Source organism: Athene noctua, chromosome 21, assembly GCF_965140245.1.
Source record: "Athene noctua chromosome 21, bAthNoc1.hap1.1, whole genome shotgun sequence".
NCBI lineage: Eukaryota > Metazoa > Chordata > Aves > Strigiformes > Strigidae > Athene > Athene noctua.
In genome coordinates, this window is record NC_134057.1 from 7465452 (window position 1) to 7484250 (window position 18799).

General features: G+C 41.8%; 1 protein-coding gene across 8 annotated transcripts in view; it reads left to right on the forward strand.

The window, feature by feature from the left end:
- The window catches only part of JMJD1C (jumonji domain containing 1C), a 163533-nt gene that overhangs the window by 121758 nt on the left and 22976 nt on the right, over positions 1-18799 (forward strand). For 5 of the 8 annotated variants that reach the window (XM_074924448.1, XM_074924451.1, XM_074924455.1 and 2 more), the window contains 7 exons: positions 2518-2623; positions 7447-7571; positions 8818-8961; positions 9080-9272; positions 9360-11035; positions 14115-14287; positions 14612-16821. In XM_074924448.1, coding sequence (XP_074780549.1) covers positions 2518-2623; positions 7447-7571; positions 8818-8961; positions 9080-9272; positions 9360-11035; positions 14115-14287; positions 14612-16821 — 4627 coding nt within the window. The remainder of the gene's footprint in view (positions 1-2517; positions 2624-7446; positions 7572-8817; positions 8962-9079; positions 9273-9359; positions 11036-14114; positions 14288-14611; positions 16822-18799) is intronic. The other 3 variants (XM_074924449.1, XM_074924450.1, XM_074924453.1) reach the window with 2 other exon arrangements.

Below are 18799 nucleotides of genomic sequence, written 5' to 3' on the forward strand. Positions count from 1 at the left end.
GGTACTGAGCTTCAGTTGTGAGTTACAGTTTTGCTTTGGTGCACTGATTTCTATTGATCAATGTATAGACATTTATGTCTAGAGGCAAAACACTTTTTTTCAGCGATTGATGATATGTTAAATGTGTATTTTGTGTGTGTATTTAGAAACCCTGGATTCTCTTTGCTATTTCTCTACATAATCCCAGGCATACCTGCATGCAGTTTGTGAAGTGGATCTGCAAACTTAGTTGGGCCTCTTATAGCTCATCTTTGAGATGAGCTCATCTTTCTCCAGGAGTGGGGCAAGTACAAAATGGACTTTGCAGTCTCCTTTTTCAAGTTTTCATGTGAAGCACTCTCAATCAAAGGTACTGATAAATCAGGCACCTGAATAGGACAACCAAAAAGATTCAGATGTCCTGTCTGCAGGATCGTATGTTCAGTGTCAAGTTCAAAGAATGCAAAGATGCTTAGAAAGGATGTGAATTTTTTTTTTTTTTTTTTTTTTTAAAGTGGCAGTGTGTGGTGCCTTTAGAAACAACTCAAAAGTGGCTGAAGGTGTTGTAGAGACTCAAATACTTTGCCTGAAGAACTCATTGAAGTAGAACAACGTTAAGAGTTACTAGTTAAGGTCTGACTTCAAGGTACCTAATCAGGGTGTATAGTCTTCAAATGAAGACATACCTTTTCTTAGATAGGACTGAATGAATTACTCAAAATGTACGAGATCTGTATACTAACTTGCATTTTTAAGTCAGACTTCCAGAATTGCAGGGCCTCAGCCTGTTGCTTTGGTCTAATGCTTGTGGATCTGAGGGGGGAAATTATTGGTACAGGAATCTCTTGAGGCTGCTGTGAAAGAGAGTGCATAGCAAGGAGGACAGATGAATGATCATCACACAAGCTCCAGTTCAAGGGTCTCTTGGATTCCCCTGGCAAATCATTCCCTCTTTCCAGTGGTCGTGTTGCTTCTCTATGTAGGATCAGTGCAAAAATGGATTTGCCCAGGAAAGTAGAACAGCTGATACACTTTTTAGATTGCCTTGGGAGAGGAAGTGTTTTGCTAGTCTGCCATCCTTGAATAAATTTTAGCATTCACCCTCTTGTGCCTCTGATATTGCCAGCAACATAACCGTTTATAACGTAGTGGTAGAGGTCCTGTTGATCTTCCCCTTCGCTTTTACTTTGTTCCACTCTACGTGTATTAAAATGATCATCTTGACCATTCCTTTTGGATCTGAGGCCATATACTTTTCAAAAGCATGAGAGAAAATAATTTTCTCTATTAACTGAAGCATTGATGCATTCTCTGTAATGGAGCACAGCAAATCTTCCAGTGTCAGGAAGTGAATTTTGAATTTGAAATAGACATCCTGTGATCGGTGGGTTAGCAGGAATAATCTCATCCAGATGAATAGAGAGAAATTGCTCATGTCACTTGAGGGCCTGGCAGCAATGCACAATTCCCTGAGTGTTGCTTGTATCTTTATGTTCTATGGCTGGAACTCTTCGTAATAAATTGTGAAACATCAAGGAACTTGTTGGAGATCAAGGAAAGAAATTACTTGATCTCAGCTGCAGTACTGATAAAACATTTTACATTTTGTATGTGGAGAATCGCTCTGATTATTTTCATTGTCTGAAGTTCTCTTGGCACAAATGAATGTTCCTACAGCTCACGGATTTCCAAGGCCATCTTCTGTACGAGGAGTCACCAGGCTGCTATGCAGCTTTATTTCTCTGCCACAGCTTCAAAGGCAGAAATAGCAAGTTTGTTCTGAAATAGAGAAATAGGTATTCTAAGAGTCTAGAGATGAATGATGATTTAAGCCATGCTTTCAAGGATATGAACCAGTGTTTTGTGCCTAGTTTTTCCTTGTTAGGAGGACAGTGCCACCAAATATGTCTGAATTTCCCAGATGATGTCCTACTCAGAGTGAAAAAGAACCTTTTCCAGGAGAACTGAATATAATAAAAATTAAAGCATGTCTTCTTTGAAATTACTTAATTAACAAAGGCCTACATATTTGAAAATTAGTAATGGTATTTTTTGCAGAATGTTTGTTTCTCTTAAAATACAGCTATCTCTTATGCATTATCTTTGTGGGTTTTATATCTATGTTTATGCTCAATATGTCCATATTAAATTTTACAGATATGGAAAACAGATTTTTGTTACTATTTTTTTAACCACTTAATCATTATTTAAACAATTCTTTCTGCATACCTGTAAACATTGAAGTCTTTTAGAGGGAATTTTAGCTTGTAGTAAGACAGTATTTATGAAAGTGTGATCCTATTAATAGCTTACAAGTCTGGCCACATGTGGGATCTGACATACCATGTTCCCATGAAATAACTTCTAGCACTATGTTATGCTTTAAGTTTTTTCTAAAAATAACACAGGGATTTGTAGGCAATCAGCAAAATTAGCATCAAACTACTTAATACTGTACTCTAAAATACATCTAGGAAAATAAACAGAAATGTTACAAGTAAACATAACATATGGTTCTTTTTTTAATCTCTACTTTAGGACGACGTAGACAGTCTAAACCCAGTTCTCAGGGATAACCCGCAGTTACATGAGGAGGTAAAAGCCTGGGTAAAGGAACAAAAGGTTCAGGAGATTTTTATGCAAGGTAATTATGTGGGAAATTGTGTTATTTTTATTCTGTGTTAGCTAGTTTAAGGCCGTTAGTTGTGTGGGACTCATCCCATAGTGTTTGTGATAATGGAGTTATTTTTTGGAAGTATCTGTTAATACAAGAAAACAAGACTATGTAAGAAGACTGTTATTAACTTGTTTGATGTTTTAGTGATTACAGCAAAAGCTGAATATCATTAGTCTGAAGGTCGATATTTTATGAAGTTTGTTGTGAAAATAAGTGTGTATGAATGGCAACCACACACCTTTTAGCATGTTTAAAACTGTTTTGTGCTCTGTTAGTGTTGCTGTTATGTGATAACTTCTAAGATACCTGTCTGTGCTTGTAGTTCTTCACAGTTCTGTCACAGATGAAGAATACTTTCACATCCCCATACCCTCACCCACTGACTGAAAAGTGCCTTTCAAATCAGTTACGATTTTGTAACTCGATTCTAATGCTGGAAGATTGCAGCAAATGCATACATCATTGTCACGCTGTAGATCCAAGTTATGTGAGAACTAATACGAATTAGAATAAATTATTTTGGCTCGATCTTGCTGATCATAAAAATATTACATGCATTTGCAGTATATTCATTAACTTCCTACAGAATTGACAAGGCAGCTCTACAGAGGCATTTCCAGCAGTGGGAGGCAGAAACTAACCTCTGTGGGTCTGGGTTAAAATCCCCAGGCAAGCAGTAAAGCAATTTCAGGACAAAAATGCATAAGCATTTATTCTGTAAATTAAGACTGGGAGGGGAGTAGTGAATAATCTCGTATTTTAAGGATGGCACTGAGGTTTGCTTGCTGTCTGGTTTCTTTGATAAAATTAAGATTAGAAGACCAAAGGAACATGGTAAGTATAATATTGAAGTTGCAGTAAAAGCTTTTGTCTTTCCTTGTGCAGAATTTGACTAGGTGTGATTATTCTTATGGGCCACAGAGAAAGGATGCTGAAAAAAGCAATGTGTGGAGTTGTGTAGAGATAGTAAGTTGGTATGCTGGTGTTAGTCATTTTGGATTTTGTCTTAGTATTCTCAAATACAACATGACTTAATAGTCTGCTGATGAAATTGGCAGCCAAAACAGGACTGAGAGGTGATGTGAACTCAAATTAGAGCTATATGAAAAAGAAACTAAAAATGAGCTTGTTTATTTTATTAGCGTAATAATAATAAGAAAATTATTAAAGCCTCCATATACACTGGTACAGAATCAATACTTGAGCAAAACCTGAGCAATATTGAAATAGTTATCTAAAAGAAACTGCCAGCCCATTGTCCACACAACTCAGTTACATCCCATCACTCCAGGAGCTGTAGTTTTGTCTTTTATATATATATATATATATATATATATAAATAATTTTATGTAATTTCTCAGATAGATGCTTGGATACTTAGAAATGCACAAATTAGGAGTATTTTAGATGATGGGATGAACCTAATCCACGAGTCCTTGCAGACAAGCTCTCCTCATCTAAGGAGAAGCTGCAGTTCAAATCCACTTGCTCACCTCACTTGATGCAGCGTGGCCTGAGGAGAGCCAGACGCTTCCTTGGGCCTTGGCATGCCATCCACCACCAGGGCCCGCGGGATGGGGGTCAGCTCGCAGAGACTGCTCTCACGCTCTCCTGGGGCGTAATCTGCTCCTGGTCACGGAGACTTTACATTTGGCACACACCTTTCAGTGCCTTCCAGACAGCCCTCTGGCAGTGCTAGCTGCTGTAATCTAGTCACGTTATCCTCCTTTTCTCCTCCCCTCCCTTCTCTGGTTTTCTTTACCGTTATTACCATTTTCCCGTTCCCTGCAATCTAAGCAACACTTTCAGTTCTGCCTTGTCTAGACGCGTCTATTAAGGTGGTTTCCATATTCTTGTCCTTCATCCTCTACAGCATTTTTAGGATCCAGCCTCTTTCTTGTTGTCTATGAAGCTGAAGCCTTCATCTCATATCGTAGTATTTTCTACTTGGACTATCACCGTTCAAATGCAGTTTATCTGAAGGAAGAGGAGAGTCGGAGAAAAAACATTAAAATCGGTTTCCAAATGTTTGAAAAGAAACGTGCCTATTTGAGGAGAGGGAATTTTAGTCAAAACTGGCCCAATTATTTACAAGAATGAGACTAAAGAAAAAAATTGGCCCTTGTGACCTTTTCTTTGGGCGGCAGTCACAGCAGCCTGCTTTGCAGTAGAGATTGTAGGTTTGGCAGGAAAGTAGTTTATTTCTTGTTTTAAAAAACCAAACTCCTCCCAAACTTGGCCAAGTTGCAAGCTTTTGGGACAAATAAAACCAATTCAAGGAACATAGTAAAGTGTATTTGATTTTTAACAATTAAAAACTTTGAATTTTTTTTTCCTATTAGATTTATTATCACAACAATCTCAGGCTGTATGTGTAATAATCCTCTTGAACCACTGAGTGTGCTTCAGCCCTGAAGATATTTCCTGATAGTACTGCACAGGCTGTTTCAACAATGTGTAGCTGAGTGTGATTCAGCCAGGGACTGGAGACAAAGCCAGGCTTTTCCTGTAATGGCTGCTTGTGGCTGGGCTGGGCTGGGCTGGAGCTGAGCTGTCCTGTGTTGCATGACCACAGTTTAAATCTTCCTCCTTTTTCCTGACAGTCTAGCAGCATGTAAGAAAAAAAAAAAGCCAGTTTTTAAAGGTAGATAAAGTCCCTTTTAAAAATAGATAGGATAACAGCTGGGATGAAGGCAAGACAGAGGCAGATTAGAACAAGGAGTAAGGAGAAAGAAATTGGCACTGGGTCAGTGCAGAAGAGTATAAGAGAAGCTGGAAGCTGATGGAAAAGGACGGATGGAGCTTGTAAATTGAGAAGACTGGGAAAAGACTTGGAAGCCAGTGGCCTGGAATCGTAAATGCTAAAACGAGACAAGAAGCTGGGGAGAGGGGGAGGCTGGTTCTGGTTATGCAAGAGATTGCAAATCATTGAGCAGTTAGCAGTAGAATGCAAGAGAGGAGGGAGGAGCTGGGATAGGGAAGTAGGAATGGGAAATTTGCACAAAGAGGGAGACACAGGCAAAACTTTACTGAGACTGTCTGAACAAGGCAGAGCTTTGGGACAGCCGTTAAAAGTTCGAGACATGGAGAATGCGGTTGGGTCAGACAGCCACAAGTGTGGGAGTTGAGCTGGAGGCGTTTGCAGGGGCATATGGAGTAAGGGTTGGAGAGGAGCCATCAGGAAATGTGTCCCCACGGGAACCCCGTTTGGTCCAAGACCAGGAATGTAAGACGTAAGCCTGTAGATTCTTCCTCTCTTTCTGCCCATATGGATTGGTGATTGGCAGTGCCTGTGCTGGCGTACTTCTGACCCTTGTCTGTGCAGCTGGAAAAATGCTCTGGGGATGAGTTAATGCTCAGAAGGTTCAGTGGATGTCGAGGTTTCTGTTGTGCAGTAAGTGATGTGGATGTGGGTGAAAAAAGGGTGCCATCAACACAGTGTTCCTGTTCCCAGCTGTTTTAAAACTTAGATAATCACATGCAAGAGGTGTTTCAAAAGGCCTTGCTAATGTTCCAAAATTAAACCCTAAGACCACTTGAAAATGTCTAAATTTTTACTGCACTTAGTTTGATCTCTCAGATGTTGACATGAGAAACGGTCCTTATGATCACACACTCTTGTTGTGCGGAGGGTGTAATGGATCCAGTTCTGTGAATGTGGATATTTTACTGGAGAAAGCTGCCACCTGCATGTTCCCTGGCCTCTTTGCTGCAGATGTTTGAGCTTGCTCAATTACTGGGCAGGGGTTGGAAAAAATTATCCTTAGGAAAATCAGGGGAATTCTGGCCTTGCCTGTGCAGTTGAGCAACTAAGCACTCTTAAATCATTCAAGTTAGGCTTTTTGTCAGTTGTCATGGGCTGGTTCTGCTTCCGTTCCTGGATGCCTGACCTGGGATCTGGGGTTTGGTTGCAGAAGTAGCAAAACCCACACAGTTGGAACTGAACTCGGTGGCCGTGTTGCTTGGTCATACAAAATGCTATATAAACACGTAAGTGTGATGGAACTTAGGGTCCCGATGATCAGGTGAGACACTGAACTTGAACAAAATTGTTGAATCTCAATTTCTGTGTCTTGAAACCACCTGTAAGTACTGTATCATATTTACCTCCCCACCCCCATGGGCTTTTGGAGGTGAACTAAAGTGATCTTTGCAAAGGGACCGCGTGCCAGGGTTTCTTTGCAGTTGATGTATCTGAAAACAAGAGCTGAAGTCTTCATAGTGTGTGTGGTTTGTCGTGTTCTGTGTGGCCATAGCAGGGATGGGATCACTCGGCTGCCTTTCCTGCTGCTGTAATGGAGAGAAGCTCTGTGGTCACTTATGGGAAAGGCTTGGCAGATGCAGAGCCTAACCACCAAGATGTAAATCTTTTCGCCAGCAAAGCATCTGGGCATGTGACTAGCCTGTTAAATAGCTTCTGTATAACCTGCTGCTGCCACTTTCTAGCCTTTCAGATTACTTTTCTATGGTTGCTGTTTGTAGGCAAGAATTTTCCCATCATTTGTCATCGTGGTTGCAGAAAGATTTAGTTAGATAAGAAAATTGTATGTTGAAAATGTTAGCAGAATTGACCTTAAAGCATACTTAAATGTACCATTTGCATTTTAAAATGTCTTCCTGAATAAAAGTAAAATCCACAGGCAGTACTGTGCCAGAATTGCCTGCAGTTTGCTGTCTATGCCAGGCGTACTATATGTTTGCTATGAAACTGAAAAAAACAGGAAAACCCATTTATACTTTTTTTTTTTCTGAATTCCTCAATGGCTTTTTTATTTCTTCCCCTTCTAAAGGTCCGTACTCCTTAAATGGTTATAGGGTGAGAGTGTACAGACAGGATTCTGCCACCCAGTGGTTTACTGGTATCATTACTCATCATGATCTCTTCACCCGCACTATGGTTGTTATGAATGACCAGGTGAGTTCGATATGTGATACTCGGAAAACAAAGCTTCAAGTAAACTACGCGTTGGGAGGTTTTAAAATTCTTTTGTGGTACTCTGAAACACACTGAGTGTTGAGTTCCAGCAGGGCGAGTCTGTTACAGCACTGAAACTTTGCACTGGCCTGGCAGTTCAAACCATCCTGGAGCTGAACGCTTGTGCAATGGTATGATTAATACCAGTCCTACAGTTTTGCTTGCCTTCTGCTGTCACTATTTGACTAGTGAAGTCTTTGAAGTGAAGAGATCTAGTTTTTAGAACTGGTCTTCCCTGTCAGCTCTGTGGGGAATTTCTGTTCTCAGCACTGAAATGATTTAGCACTGCAGTAGCAATTAATTCTTCCAAGCAATAGAAATACCCCCCTTCTGCAATTTATTGAATTAAGCATTTACTGCAGCCCCAATTTATATTTACTGTGGTGGGTTTTAGTTGTATTTCTGAAGTTGATGTTAGAAAAGGAATTAATACTGGTATTTTCAGTGGCAGTAATGAATTACGTATTTCAGGAGACCAAACCAATGACTCAACATTAATACAGCAAATGACCGGTCTGCCTTGACATGACGGACAAATTCATGTGTGATAATAAAAAATTAAGACTAGTCTAATGTTCAAATACATTCTTTCCCTTAATTTGCTCTAATTAGTTTTCTCCGAATAGTATTTTTTTCACTTTGTGACACATTGATTAGAGATATGGTTAGCATTTCCTTCTTTCTGAAATATCTCTCACTAGTAACACTCTACAGATCTTGTAGTTCTCTCCAGTCGTTTTGGTTCCTTTCTTTCAGTAGTTTTGCTTCTGTTGGAAGCAATATTGTAATGTGCTTCTGCAGTACATTTTATAGTATATTAAATAAATTTTATAAAATACTTATATATAGTAATTGCTACTTAAGGGTTAATCTATGAAGAGCTCAGTGTCTTAATTTCAAATTTGCAGGTTAGTAAAGGGGGAGAGGAAGTGGTGGTGGGGTACTCCTTATTTAAAAAAATAATTTTACAGTGATATCTAAAGACACATTTGCTTTGATTTTACTCTGCTAGCCTTTGTTGAGAGTCATATGTCAATTCTGCTTGTCAGGATTAAGTAGGCTTTTCTCTCATTAGTCTTTAGAACACAAAATAGAGTGGTGAACACTAATACAGAAAATACAGATTGGGCAGCGTCTGAACATCTGCTGATTTTTTTTTTTTTTTTTTTTTCCTTTTATAAACCAGGTGTTAGAACCTCAGAATGTTGATCCTTCTATGGTTCAGATGACCTTTCTAGATGATGTTGTTCACTCTTTGTTGAAAGGTGAAAATATTGGCATCACTTCGCGCCGACGATCTCGTTCCAACCAGAACAGCAACACAGTCCACGTAGATATATTTATCTTTTTACCTAAGTATTTTTTAATATTGTGAATATTAAAAATACATGTTTTAAGTTGATAATTAAAATTGCATTTGTGTCCGTTAACCACAAAATTATTTTTAGGGTCATTATACTCGTGCACAAGCAAATAGTCCCAGACCAGCAATGAATTCCCAAACTGCAGCACCAAAACAGAATTCTCACCAGCACCAGCAACAGAGGAATACTCGGCCAAATAAGAGGAAAGGCTCTGACAGCAGCATGCCTGATGAAGAGAAGATGAAAGAAGAAAGATACGATTATATAAGTCGAGGAGGTAAAAGGAGTTATTAGAAAGGGAGGGAGAACTGCTTAAAACTGTGTTAGACTACAAATGTGATAGACATGTTTTTATCTTTTGCAGAAAACCCCAAAACCAAAAATAAACACTTTCTTAGTAAAAGAAGAAAACCTGAAGAGGATGAAAAAAAATTAAATATGAAGAGGCTGCGGACAGACAATATCTCAGATTATTCTGAGAGCAGCGACTCGGAAATTTCAAATAAAAGATTAACGGATTCATCCTCAGAGCAAAATTCAGAAAATGAGTTAAAAAGCAAGAACACTTCAAAGATAAATGGAGAAGAAGGAAAATCCCAAACGGTTGAGGGAGTAGAACAGACACTAACAGATAGGCGTTCTCCATGGGATGAAATACAGGAGGATAAAAAACACGAAGAGACAGAAAGACTGAAGTCATCCGTCTTAGATCAGCAGGAAAAATCTTCACTCCATGCAGCAGAGCAGCCAACACCTTATGAGCAGAATGCCAAGGATCCACATGCTCAAGAGTGCAATGCAGAAAAACATCATACTGCGGAATTAAAAAATGAGCAATTTGTACCCAGACCTCCTACTCCGAAATGTGTTGTTGACATTACTAATGAAAACAACTCTGAAAAGGAGAGCCAGGATAATGCTGCAAGTACCTTTGGTTTGCAAACGGTTCAGAAAATAGAATCTCACAGCAGTGATTTAAAACAGCAGTTTGCAAATGCAAATTTCCTTGAAGCAAGAAAACAGGAAGCTGATCAAAGTTGGGTTAGCAGTGTTGTTAACAAAACGGATTTGATACAACCTGGGGTTGTCAAAACGTTATCGGTAAATGAACACTTAAATCCTGAAAAAGAAAAAGTGCAGTATGGCTCGTTTATGTCTCCGTTAAATGTAGCTTCTCTAGCAGAAGAGAGTAAACTGCATAAACAAAGTCCAGTCCCCGATTCTGTGAAGTCAAAACCTAGTGCTTCAGTTGATCATCCTAAAACAAAGTCACCTGATGTTAAGCCTAAATTCACCCAATCTTCTGATACTGTGAAGTCTAAGGTTAGTTCCCAAAACAGCCATGCTACTGGATTAACAAGGTCAGCCAATAAAACTGATCATGATTTGCCTAGGTCTAGTTTTCATCCAGTTCCAGCTAGAGTTAGTGCTCTAGAAGCTACTAAAAGTCCTCTTATCATTGACAAGAATGAACATTTCACGGTGTACAGGGACCCCACTCTGATTGGACAAGAAACAGGAACTAATCACATTTCACCCTATTTGCATCAGCATAATTATCCTCTGCATTCCTCATCCCACCGAACCTGTTTAAATCCAAACGCTCATCATCCTGCATTAACTGGTTCATCCCATCTGCTAGCTGGGTCTTCAGCTCAGGCTCCCTTGTCCGCTATTAACACCCACCCCCTTAGTACCGCATCTCACCATTCTGTTCATCACCCTCATCTACTTCCTGCAGTGTTACCCGGAGTGCCTGCTGCCTCCTTGCTGGGTGGCCATCCGCGACTAGAGACTGCTCATGCTAGCAGCTTAAGCCATTTGGCATTAGCACACCAGCAGCAGCAACAGATGTTACAACACCAGTCTCCACATCTTCTTGGACAAGCTCATCCTTCTGCTTCCTATAATCAGCTAGGGCTTTATCCAATTATTTGGCAGTATCCAAACGGAACACATGCTTACTCAGGACTCGGTCTGCCATCCTCCAAATGGGTCCACCCAGAAACTCCTGTTAACGCGGAGGCTTCCTTGAGAAGGGTAAGTTGAGCTCGTTTCCTAATGATGTGTTTATCTGGGGCTGGTGTCTCCTAACAGCCGTTTCTAGGTACAGATTCAGTAGCTTGTGTCTCTCCAAGTGTGTGGTGATGGTGGGTTTTCTGAGTAGGCAAAGAACTAGGAATGGAAGTCCAGCAGTAACAGCTGTCTCACAGTGGATGTGAGTAGGAAGCTCTTCCAGACCTTGATCTCCTAAGTAAAGAAAGACAAAATGTTTGGGTTTAGTTTATGACTGAGTCAGGTCATCCATCTGGTTTGGGACCTCAAGTCCACAAGGTGAACATTTGCTGCCTTGAACTGTGAAAACCATTGTGGAAGTTAAGTATTAGGAGAGGTAGGACAATCATCTTCAGAGTGAAATTTCATGTATGCTCGCTAAATAATGGAGAAAGGCTAGGATGGAAGGAGTATTAAATCCAGTGGGAAGTTCTGAAGAGAAATACTCGCGCATTTACAAATCTTTCTTGCACTGTACACCCATTTCTCTTGTCTTTACACCTGTCTGTGTACCCTCTCTTGGCATATTTTTTTCTCCCCTTCTGTTCCTGTTGACACACATCCCTGCCTTCCCATCTGCTTTCTACTCCTCTGTATTCAAGTCAGGGTGATTCCTCTTGTCTGCGTGCTGAGTATAACCACTGAAGTCTCAGAAGAAATGGTTTGTGTTTTTCAGCCTAGCGCCCAGTGCGGCGGCGGTGTTTGGCAGGCAGACGTGGCAATTACAGGAAAAGTTTTCTCAGCTCCTGCAGGCTTGGGATATGGCAAGGCTCATTGCAGGCACCTTAGAAGAACAGTGTAAGATGAAGCATGTGTAGCACAGACAGAAAGTTTGGAGAGCTTTACTGCCAGCTTCAATCAAAGCTCCACTGAGCATGTGCATACTGATCTTTAGAGGCTTACAACTTGGCCTAATTTGGGCAGATTTTCACAGGGACCACAAAAGGCATGTCACTGACAGTGGTCCTTCTGCCAAATTGTAAGCCTTTGCGTCAAAGCTTGGAGTTCCTGAATGGTTATAAAGATTTTTTTTTCTTTTTCATCATGGGGAAAGCTATTCTTCCCCAGCCTCATTCTTGAGAAAAGCCAAACCATTGTGGCTAAGTCTTTCCCAAACAGTCAGTTTGAGTTGGCCTTGTAATACGAAGTCAATTTGATCTAAAATGTGATAAAGTCAAATGCAGCAGAGAAGAGAGAGAAAACTATAGGTGGATTTATCTTTTCATGTTGCTGCCTGCTCCACCCCATACTGAAGTCCATTTTAAAGAATTTACAGTAGACTCTGTTTTCACTTTGGCTGCCTGTAGCATGCAGCCCTGCATACCAAGGCACGTAGCTTTTTAATTATGTTGATATGTGGCAATTGTCTTGTGGTGACTTGTCTTCTGGCTCTGACACTGGAGGCCTTTTTAAAATACGTCTTAGAAACCCAGAACAGGCGTTTCCAGAGTCGGTTTGCATGGGTGCCACAATCACAGACAGGGATCTGTGTCTCAGCTGTAACAGCCGCAGCTGCCCCGCTGGGCTCAGGGCTGAGCCATGTCTGTGAGCTGAAGGAAACGTGCTCCCGAGCCACCTTTTCCTACCACCCACAGGTGGCCGTGGCACCTCCCGTCCTTGGGCTGGGCCGTAGATGGTTGCAGGTGGAGTCACGAAGCTGTTTGGGCAATGCTTGGTGCTCGAGCAGATGTTCCCCACCTCCTCTAGGGAGAAGGTGATGCGCCTTTTGCATAATACTTTAATACAGCTTACAGTCTATTCGTGGGAACTCACCACAGCGTGGGAACTCCTGGCCTAGGAAACGTGTGCGCTAAAACTGTCAGCACAAACCCAAGCGGCTGCTTTAAATATTCAGAAGTATAGAAATCAGAACTTCAAAGTTGTAGCACCTGCAAATCTATTCTGTGCTGCCTGCGTGTGTCATGAGAGCTCTTGGCTCGCCTTCTGCTGCAGCAGTTCTCAACTGGGAGTTGCCAAGTCTGGGGTGAAGAAGAGGGGTGGACTGGTGAGAAGCAGAGGAGGGGAACAAGTTCTGGGCATTGCCAGGAGTTAGGAGTGAAGCAGCACTGAGGGGCTTTGGGGGTGCACGGGAGCTCTGGTCACCCTTGTGCCAGTCCCTTCTTGGCTGGTCCCGAGCACTCGGGCAGCACTTCAGGAGGGTGCCCTGCCTTCCCACTCCTCTGTGGGTGTTTCTCCTAAGCAGATCTTGGGAGAGAGACAGAGAGCTGCTCTTGGTCTTTTCTGCAGAGTTGCTGCACAAGTTTCAGAGAAGATAAGAAAATAGAAACTTACCTGAGTAGTCAATTAAAAACCATTTTCATAAATTAAGACTATCCCTGTGTGTGTAAAGGAGGAGGTTGGTATGGCCCACCTTTGAGTATTTAGGTATACGGCACAAAATTGCACGTACTGTGCGTTTGCCATGCTGCAAAGTATGGCAGGCGTGTACGTTCATGGTTTTAATAGTGTGTTGCTGCTGAAATTATGCCAACTAAAAATGCCTGGCAAAATAAAGCAGATTAATTAGGATTATCATACTTAGTCATTTGGTTGGGGGGTGGAGAGAAACCATACAGGAAAGAGATGCTTCTGTCCCTTATACTGAGATTCGTTACAAAGCTGGAGATGAAATTGTTTTCCACAAATACTAAACCATATTTGTCTTCTGAAATAAATACTTATTTCAATTCATTGAAGAGTTAATGGTCTGTTTACTGGTAGCTGAAGTTAAATGCTGTCAGACTATCATCGGTTTGCTAATTTGGTGAGCTTGAGATGCCGTTCTGGAATTAACTATTCATCCTGAATACTTGAAAATGAAATGTTCTAAGAACGCTTCTGAAACATGTGAACTATTTTGTATGTTGCAAGTCCAGGGGTTGTACAGTCAGATGTTGCGGCTGATCAAAAAGTAACTTAAAATGTTATACTTACTGTGTATGATTTGATGCTGAAGTACATTACTTCACTCTGATCATTGGTAGGACTTGATACAGTAACTCTTGGGGTCCCATGATTATTTTGGAATCTGATTTGATTATCTTGTTTTGGTTGGTGCTAACAGAACACTCCCAGCCCGTGGTTACACCAGCCCACCCCGGTAACCTCTGCTGACAGCCTTGGTTTACTGAGTCACATTCCCGTGCGACCATCCAGTGCAGATCCCCTTCGGCCTCTCAAACTGACAACGCATTCCAGCCCGCCACTGTCCAAAAGTATCGTAGAGCATCACAAAGAGTAAGTTTGCTGTTTAACTCTGTGTGAGAGGGTATGTTTCAGCACCTGATGTTGTCTCCCAGCTTCCTTTTAGTTTATTTGTAAACGTGGGTGCCTGATAGAGAAAAGCTTGTCAGTGTGCTGCAAAACAGACTCTGCCCTGTTGACTTGGAATGGTATTTGAGTTCCTGAGTCATCTGAAGGCTTCTGAAAATTGTACCTAATATAAAGAAAAGTTTATTTTGTGTTAATAGATAACTTCATTCGGAGCATGGGAAGAAAGGTCTTCCATTTAGCATGTGGCGCTATGTTCAGACTAACCTGTGTCTGCTTAACCTTTTTCAGAGAGCTGGAGAGGAAAGCGTTTATTGAACCTTTACGTTCTGTTACAACTGCACCAGTAAAGTCAGAGCTAGAGCAAAGCAGAACGCAGACGGCAAAGGAGAGCCATATGCACAGACATTTTGCAGATCCAATGTTGAACCAGCTGCCAAGGCCACCACAGGAGACTGGGGAGCGACTGAGCAAATACAAAGAGGAACACAGACGGATACTCCAAGAAAGTATTGAAGTTGCTCCCTTTACAGCTAAAATAAAGGCGTTGGAGGGGGAGAGAGAGAACTATTCCAGAGTAACGTCCTTATCTTCGAGTCCCAAAAGCCATTCAGTAAAATACGACAAAGACGCAGAACGCTCTGTGTCAGAACTGTATAAAATGAAACATTCAGTTCCACAGAGTTTGCCACAGAGTAACTATTTCACTACCTTGTCTAACAGTGTGGTAAATGAACCGCCAAGATCATACCCATCAAAGGAAGCTCCAGGTTCGTATGTTGATAAGCAAACTAATTGTCCTTCAACAGCAGCTAGTCCCCAGTCTCTCCCCTCTTACATTTCTTCTCTTTCAAAACCTCCACCTTTAATTAAGCACCAACCAGAGAGCGAAGGCTCTGCGAGCAAGATGCCCGAGCAGCTTTCACAGTCGGTGCAGTCTCACTCTGTAAACTCTTTCAGAAGTGACAGCAGGAGCCCGACTCAGTTGTCAATCTCGTCTTCAAATACACTCCGGAGTATGCCTGCCTTGCACAGAGCCCCTGTGTTTCACCCCCCTGTGCACCAGAACCTGGAGAAGAAGGAAAGCAGCTATAGCAGCCTTTCACCTCCGACTCTAACCCCCGTTCAACCCGTTAATGCTGGTGGTGGCAAAATACAGGAGTTGCAGAAACCACCAACTTTAGTACCGGAGCCGAAGGAAGCTCAGACTGTTTACAAGGGCACTTCTGAACAGAATTTATCAGAAATATGGAAGTCCGGTAATGCCCCAAATAACGAAAAAGTGGATTGGCACATTGAAAGAATGAGTGGAAAGTCACAGTCCGCTACAGCGTCTGTTATTGTGCGTCCTCCTTCTAGCACGAAATACGATAGTGTACCAGTAATGCAGTCTGCTTCCAAAGATCGAGTTAGTGAGAGATCTTCAGCTGTGACAAATCAAGCAGATTGCCTGAAAACAGCGGAAGCCAGGGAGACTGGAAGAATCATTCTGCCAAATATGAACTCAGACAGCGCTCGCACACAGTATGAAAAGAAATTTCCAGCTGTCTCGCAAGGCAGCATTCCTCGTGCTGTCACCCCTACCACAACTCTGATCTGCAGCACCAAAACGGATGTCACCGCATCAGCAGCAACAACTACCAGCGTGTCAAGCTGGGGTAGTTCAGAAGTGACTTACTCCTTATCGAACACGGTCTTGGCCTGCGCGCCGCTGGAGTGCTCTGCCTCGAGAGCAGCGAGTCAGGCGGTGGCGCAGGCCCAGGAATGCAAGGTCAGCACTCCAGCTCCGGTTACACCCGCCGCTGGCAAGACAGGCAGCGCTGCTCAGCCCAGCTCGGGATTCTCCACCTCCACCGACTTTGTCCATTTGAAAAAGCACAAGGCAGCGTTGGCTGCAGCTCAGTTTAAAAGTAGTAACACCAGTGAGACTGAGTCCAACTCTGTGAAAAATCAGACATTTTCAACCTCTCTCTCCCTAGACAGTGCTATCGTCTGTAATACAATAAACAAAGCGAACTCTGTAGGCAGTGGGCAAACTTCCCAGACCAGTCAGCCAAACTACCACACTAAACTGAAAAAGGCTTGGCTAACAAGGCATTCGGAGGAAGATAAAAACACTAATAAAAAAGAGAATTCAGGGAACAGTGTTTCAGAAATTATTAAGCCATGTACTGTCAATTTAATAGCTTCTACATCAAATGATTTGCAAAATAACATAGATAGTAAAATCTTGGCAGATAAGTTTGCGAAGGAAGATAAGCACCCTAGGAGAAAAGCAAAACGAACTTATGAGTCTGGCTCCGAAAGCGGAGACTCTGATGAAAGCGAGAGCAAGTCAGAGCAAAGGACTAAACGGCAGCCCAAGCCAACTTACAAAAAGAAACAAAATGATTTGCAGAAAAAAAAGGGTGATACAGAAGAAGAAGTAAAACCGAATGGTGTTCTTAGCAGGAGTGCCAAAGAAAAAAGCAAGCTGAAGTTACAGAGCGGCAGTAACAGCAGTGAGTATATATTAATCTGATTTGGAAGAGACAGACTAATGTGAAGTCTAACAGTGTTAATCCTGAAGGGTTTGTCATGCGTGATGACTGGGAAGAGTGAAAAAGCATGCTTGTGTGAATGAGTTGGTCCAGATTTACCTGTCTTGAGGCCGTTTTAAATATCCTGGTTTAAGAAATTCAGCGTTTTGTATATATGTTAAACTGGATCTTGATCTAAAAATAAGGAGTAAACAAACTGGTTTATGCTGTCCATCAGAGCTCAACAGACTGGTGCATATAGTGCCATTTGTATTGAGGTTCTTTTTTTAAATCTTTTAAAAAGATCTAATGCATTTATTTTTAGAGCACTACTGGAGGAAGAGATTCTTTATTGTTGAACTTTAATTCATCCTTTGATCAGAAAGCCAGAGGCAGTTCCTTGAGAGCCTGATGCCACTTTGTTATGATTTGGTTAATTTAATGGAAGGTTAGAGGGAGAGTCATTTCACACTCCAAACTAGCATGTGTGTTACATGGTGTTAACATTCCTCTTGTTTAAGGAATAAAGAAATTTAGGGAAATAAAAATATCAATTGAAGTGTAGTACTGCAGCATGTAGCCAATTGTAACTAGATTTATCTGAAAAGAGAAACTGGTCTGCCAACATGAGGGATTTTATTTGAGAACTTATCTTATTTTTTATCCCAATGTATTCTTCTCCAAGGACTGTTCCTTTGTTCTGGTTGAGTATGAGAAAGTCTACCATAAAATTACTTTTTGCAAGAATTTTAAAGTACAGGTAGTAAGAAAATGAGTACTGCTCCCTGTAATTACATTCTCTGGCTTTTCACTGCCTAGTGTATAAAGTTACTGGTCTGGTATCCGAGAGTACTTGATCCCTAAGTTGTCCTGAGTCCTGGAAGTGTTGCAGTCTGTCTGAGGTATTCTGGCTTGAGTCCAGTGATAGTAGTGTTTCTTTCCTGCCCCCCCAACTAAAGGGAAGATCAAGGAGGGCATGTCTATAGTCTTTCTTAGTTTCACTTCTTAAACTGAAGTGTAAATATACATGTGTAACATGTTAGGTCTTTCTGACCTTTGTATTGTTGCAAAAGACTTTTTTGTAGGTTTATTGTTAAAGGGTGGTTTACCTAAGGGAAGGCAGTGACTTCTCATTTTGGCTAGCAGAACCTGAGTATAGAAGTGATACATCGTAATATATGATGGAACTTCGGTCAGGAAATGGGTAGGAGTTGGTGTTACATTCCGTTATGAATTGCACAGCCTGTGTCCTGCACATTCACAGGTTGGGCCTGTCCCGTCATAGCAGCTTCTTGTGCTTGCCATCCTCTCTCGAAATCTTCACAGACCTGGGGTTTTTCTGTCCATTTCTCCTACTTGACCCATTAAATAAATTAATGTTTCTGATACTCCTGTCAGTTTGCTTTAGGGGAGCTTTGTTACAGTTTCTGAGAGAGAGCTGGTCGGAGGTTTTCTTCTGAAAAGAAAATCTTACGAAAAGGACTTTCCACAAAGAGTTGTACAAAAATGTAGTCAACCTTGAGGAGCGTTCAGGAAAGAACAGGTCCCCATGGGACGGCTGCCTGGGCTCCCTGTAGGTGGCTGAAGATAACTGTGCTTCAGGATCTAGGGCTTGGTGGTAGTTATGCAACGTGGGTGGTATCTGGTTACTTCCAGGGTTGAAAACCGCTTTGTCCCGGTGCCGTTTCGGAAAGCCCCAGGAGCCTGTGTGCTAGCCAGAGCGCTCAGAGCTCCAGGCTGCAAGGCTCCCTCCTGCAAAGCAAGGCATTTCACAGTCCTGCAAGCCTTGGGGGTCTTCCAAGTTCCTGCCCACAGAGCTTGAGAGTCTAGCAGCTCCCAGATGATACCCAGAATCTCTTGTTCTAAGGCAGAAAACGTGTTGGACTAGAAAACCTGTACTTCAGCCTTTTCTACTCTCAAGTTTTAATCCAGTTACCATCTTGGGGGAGTTGGGAATGCA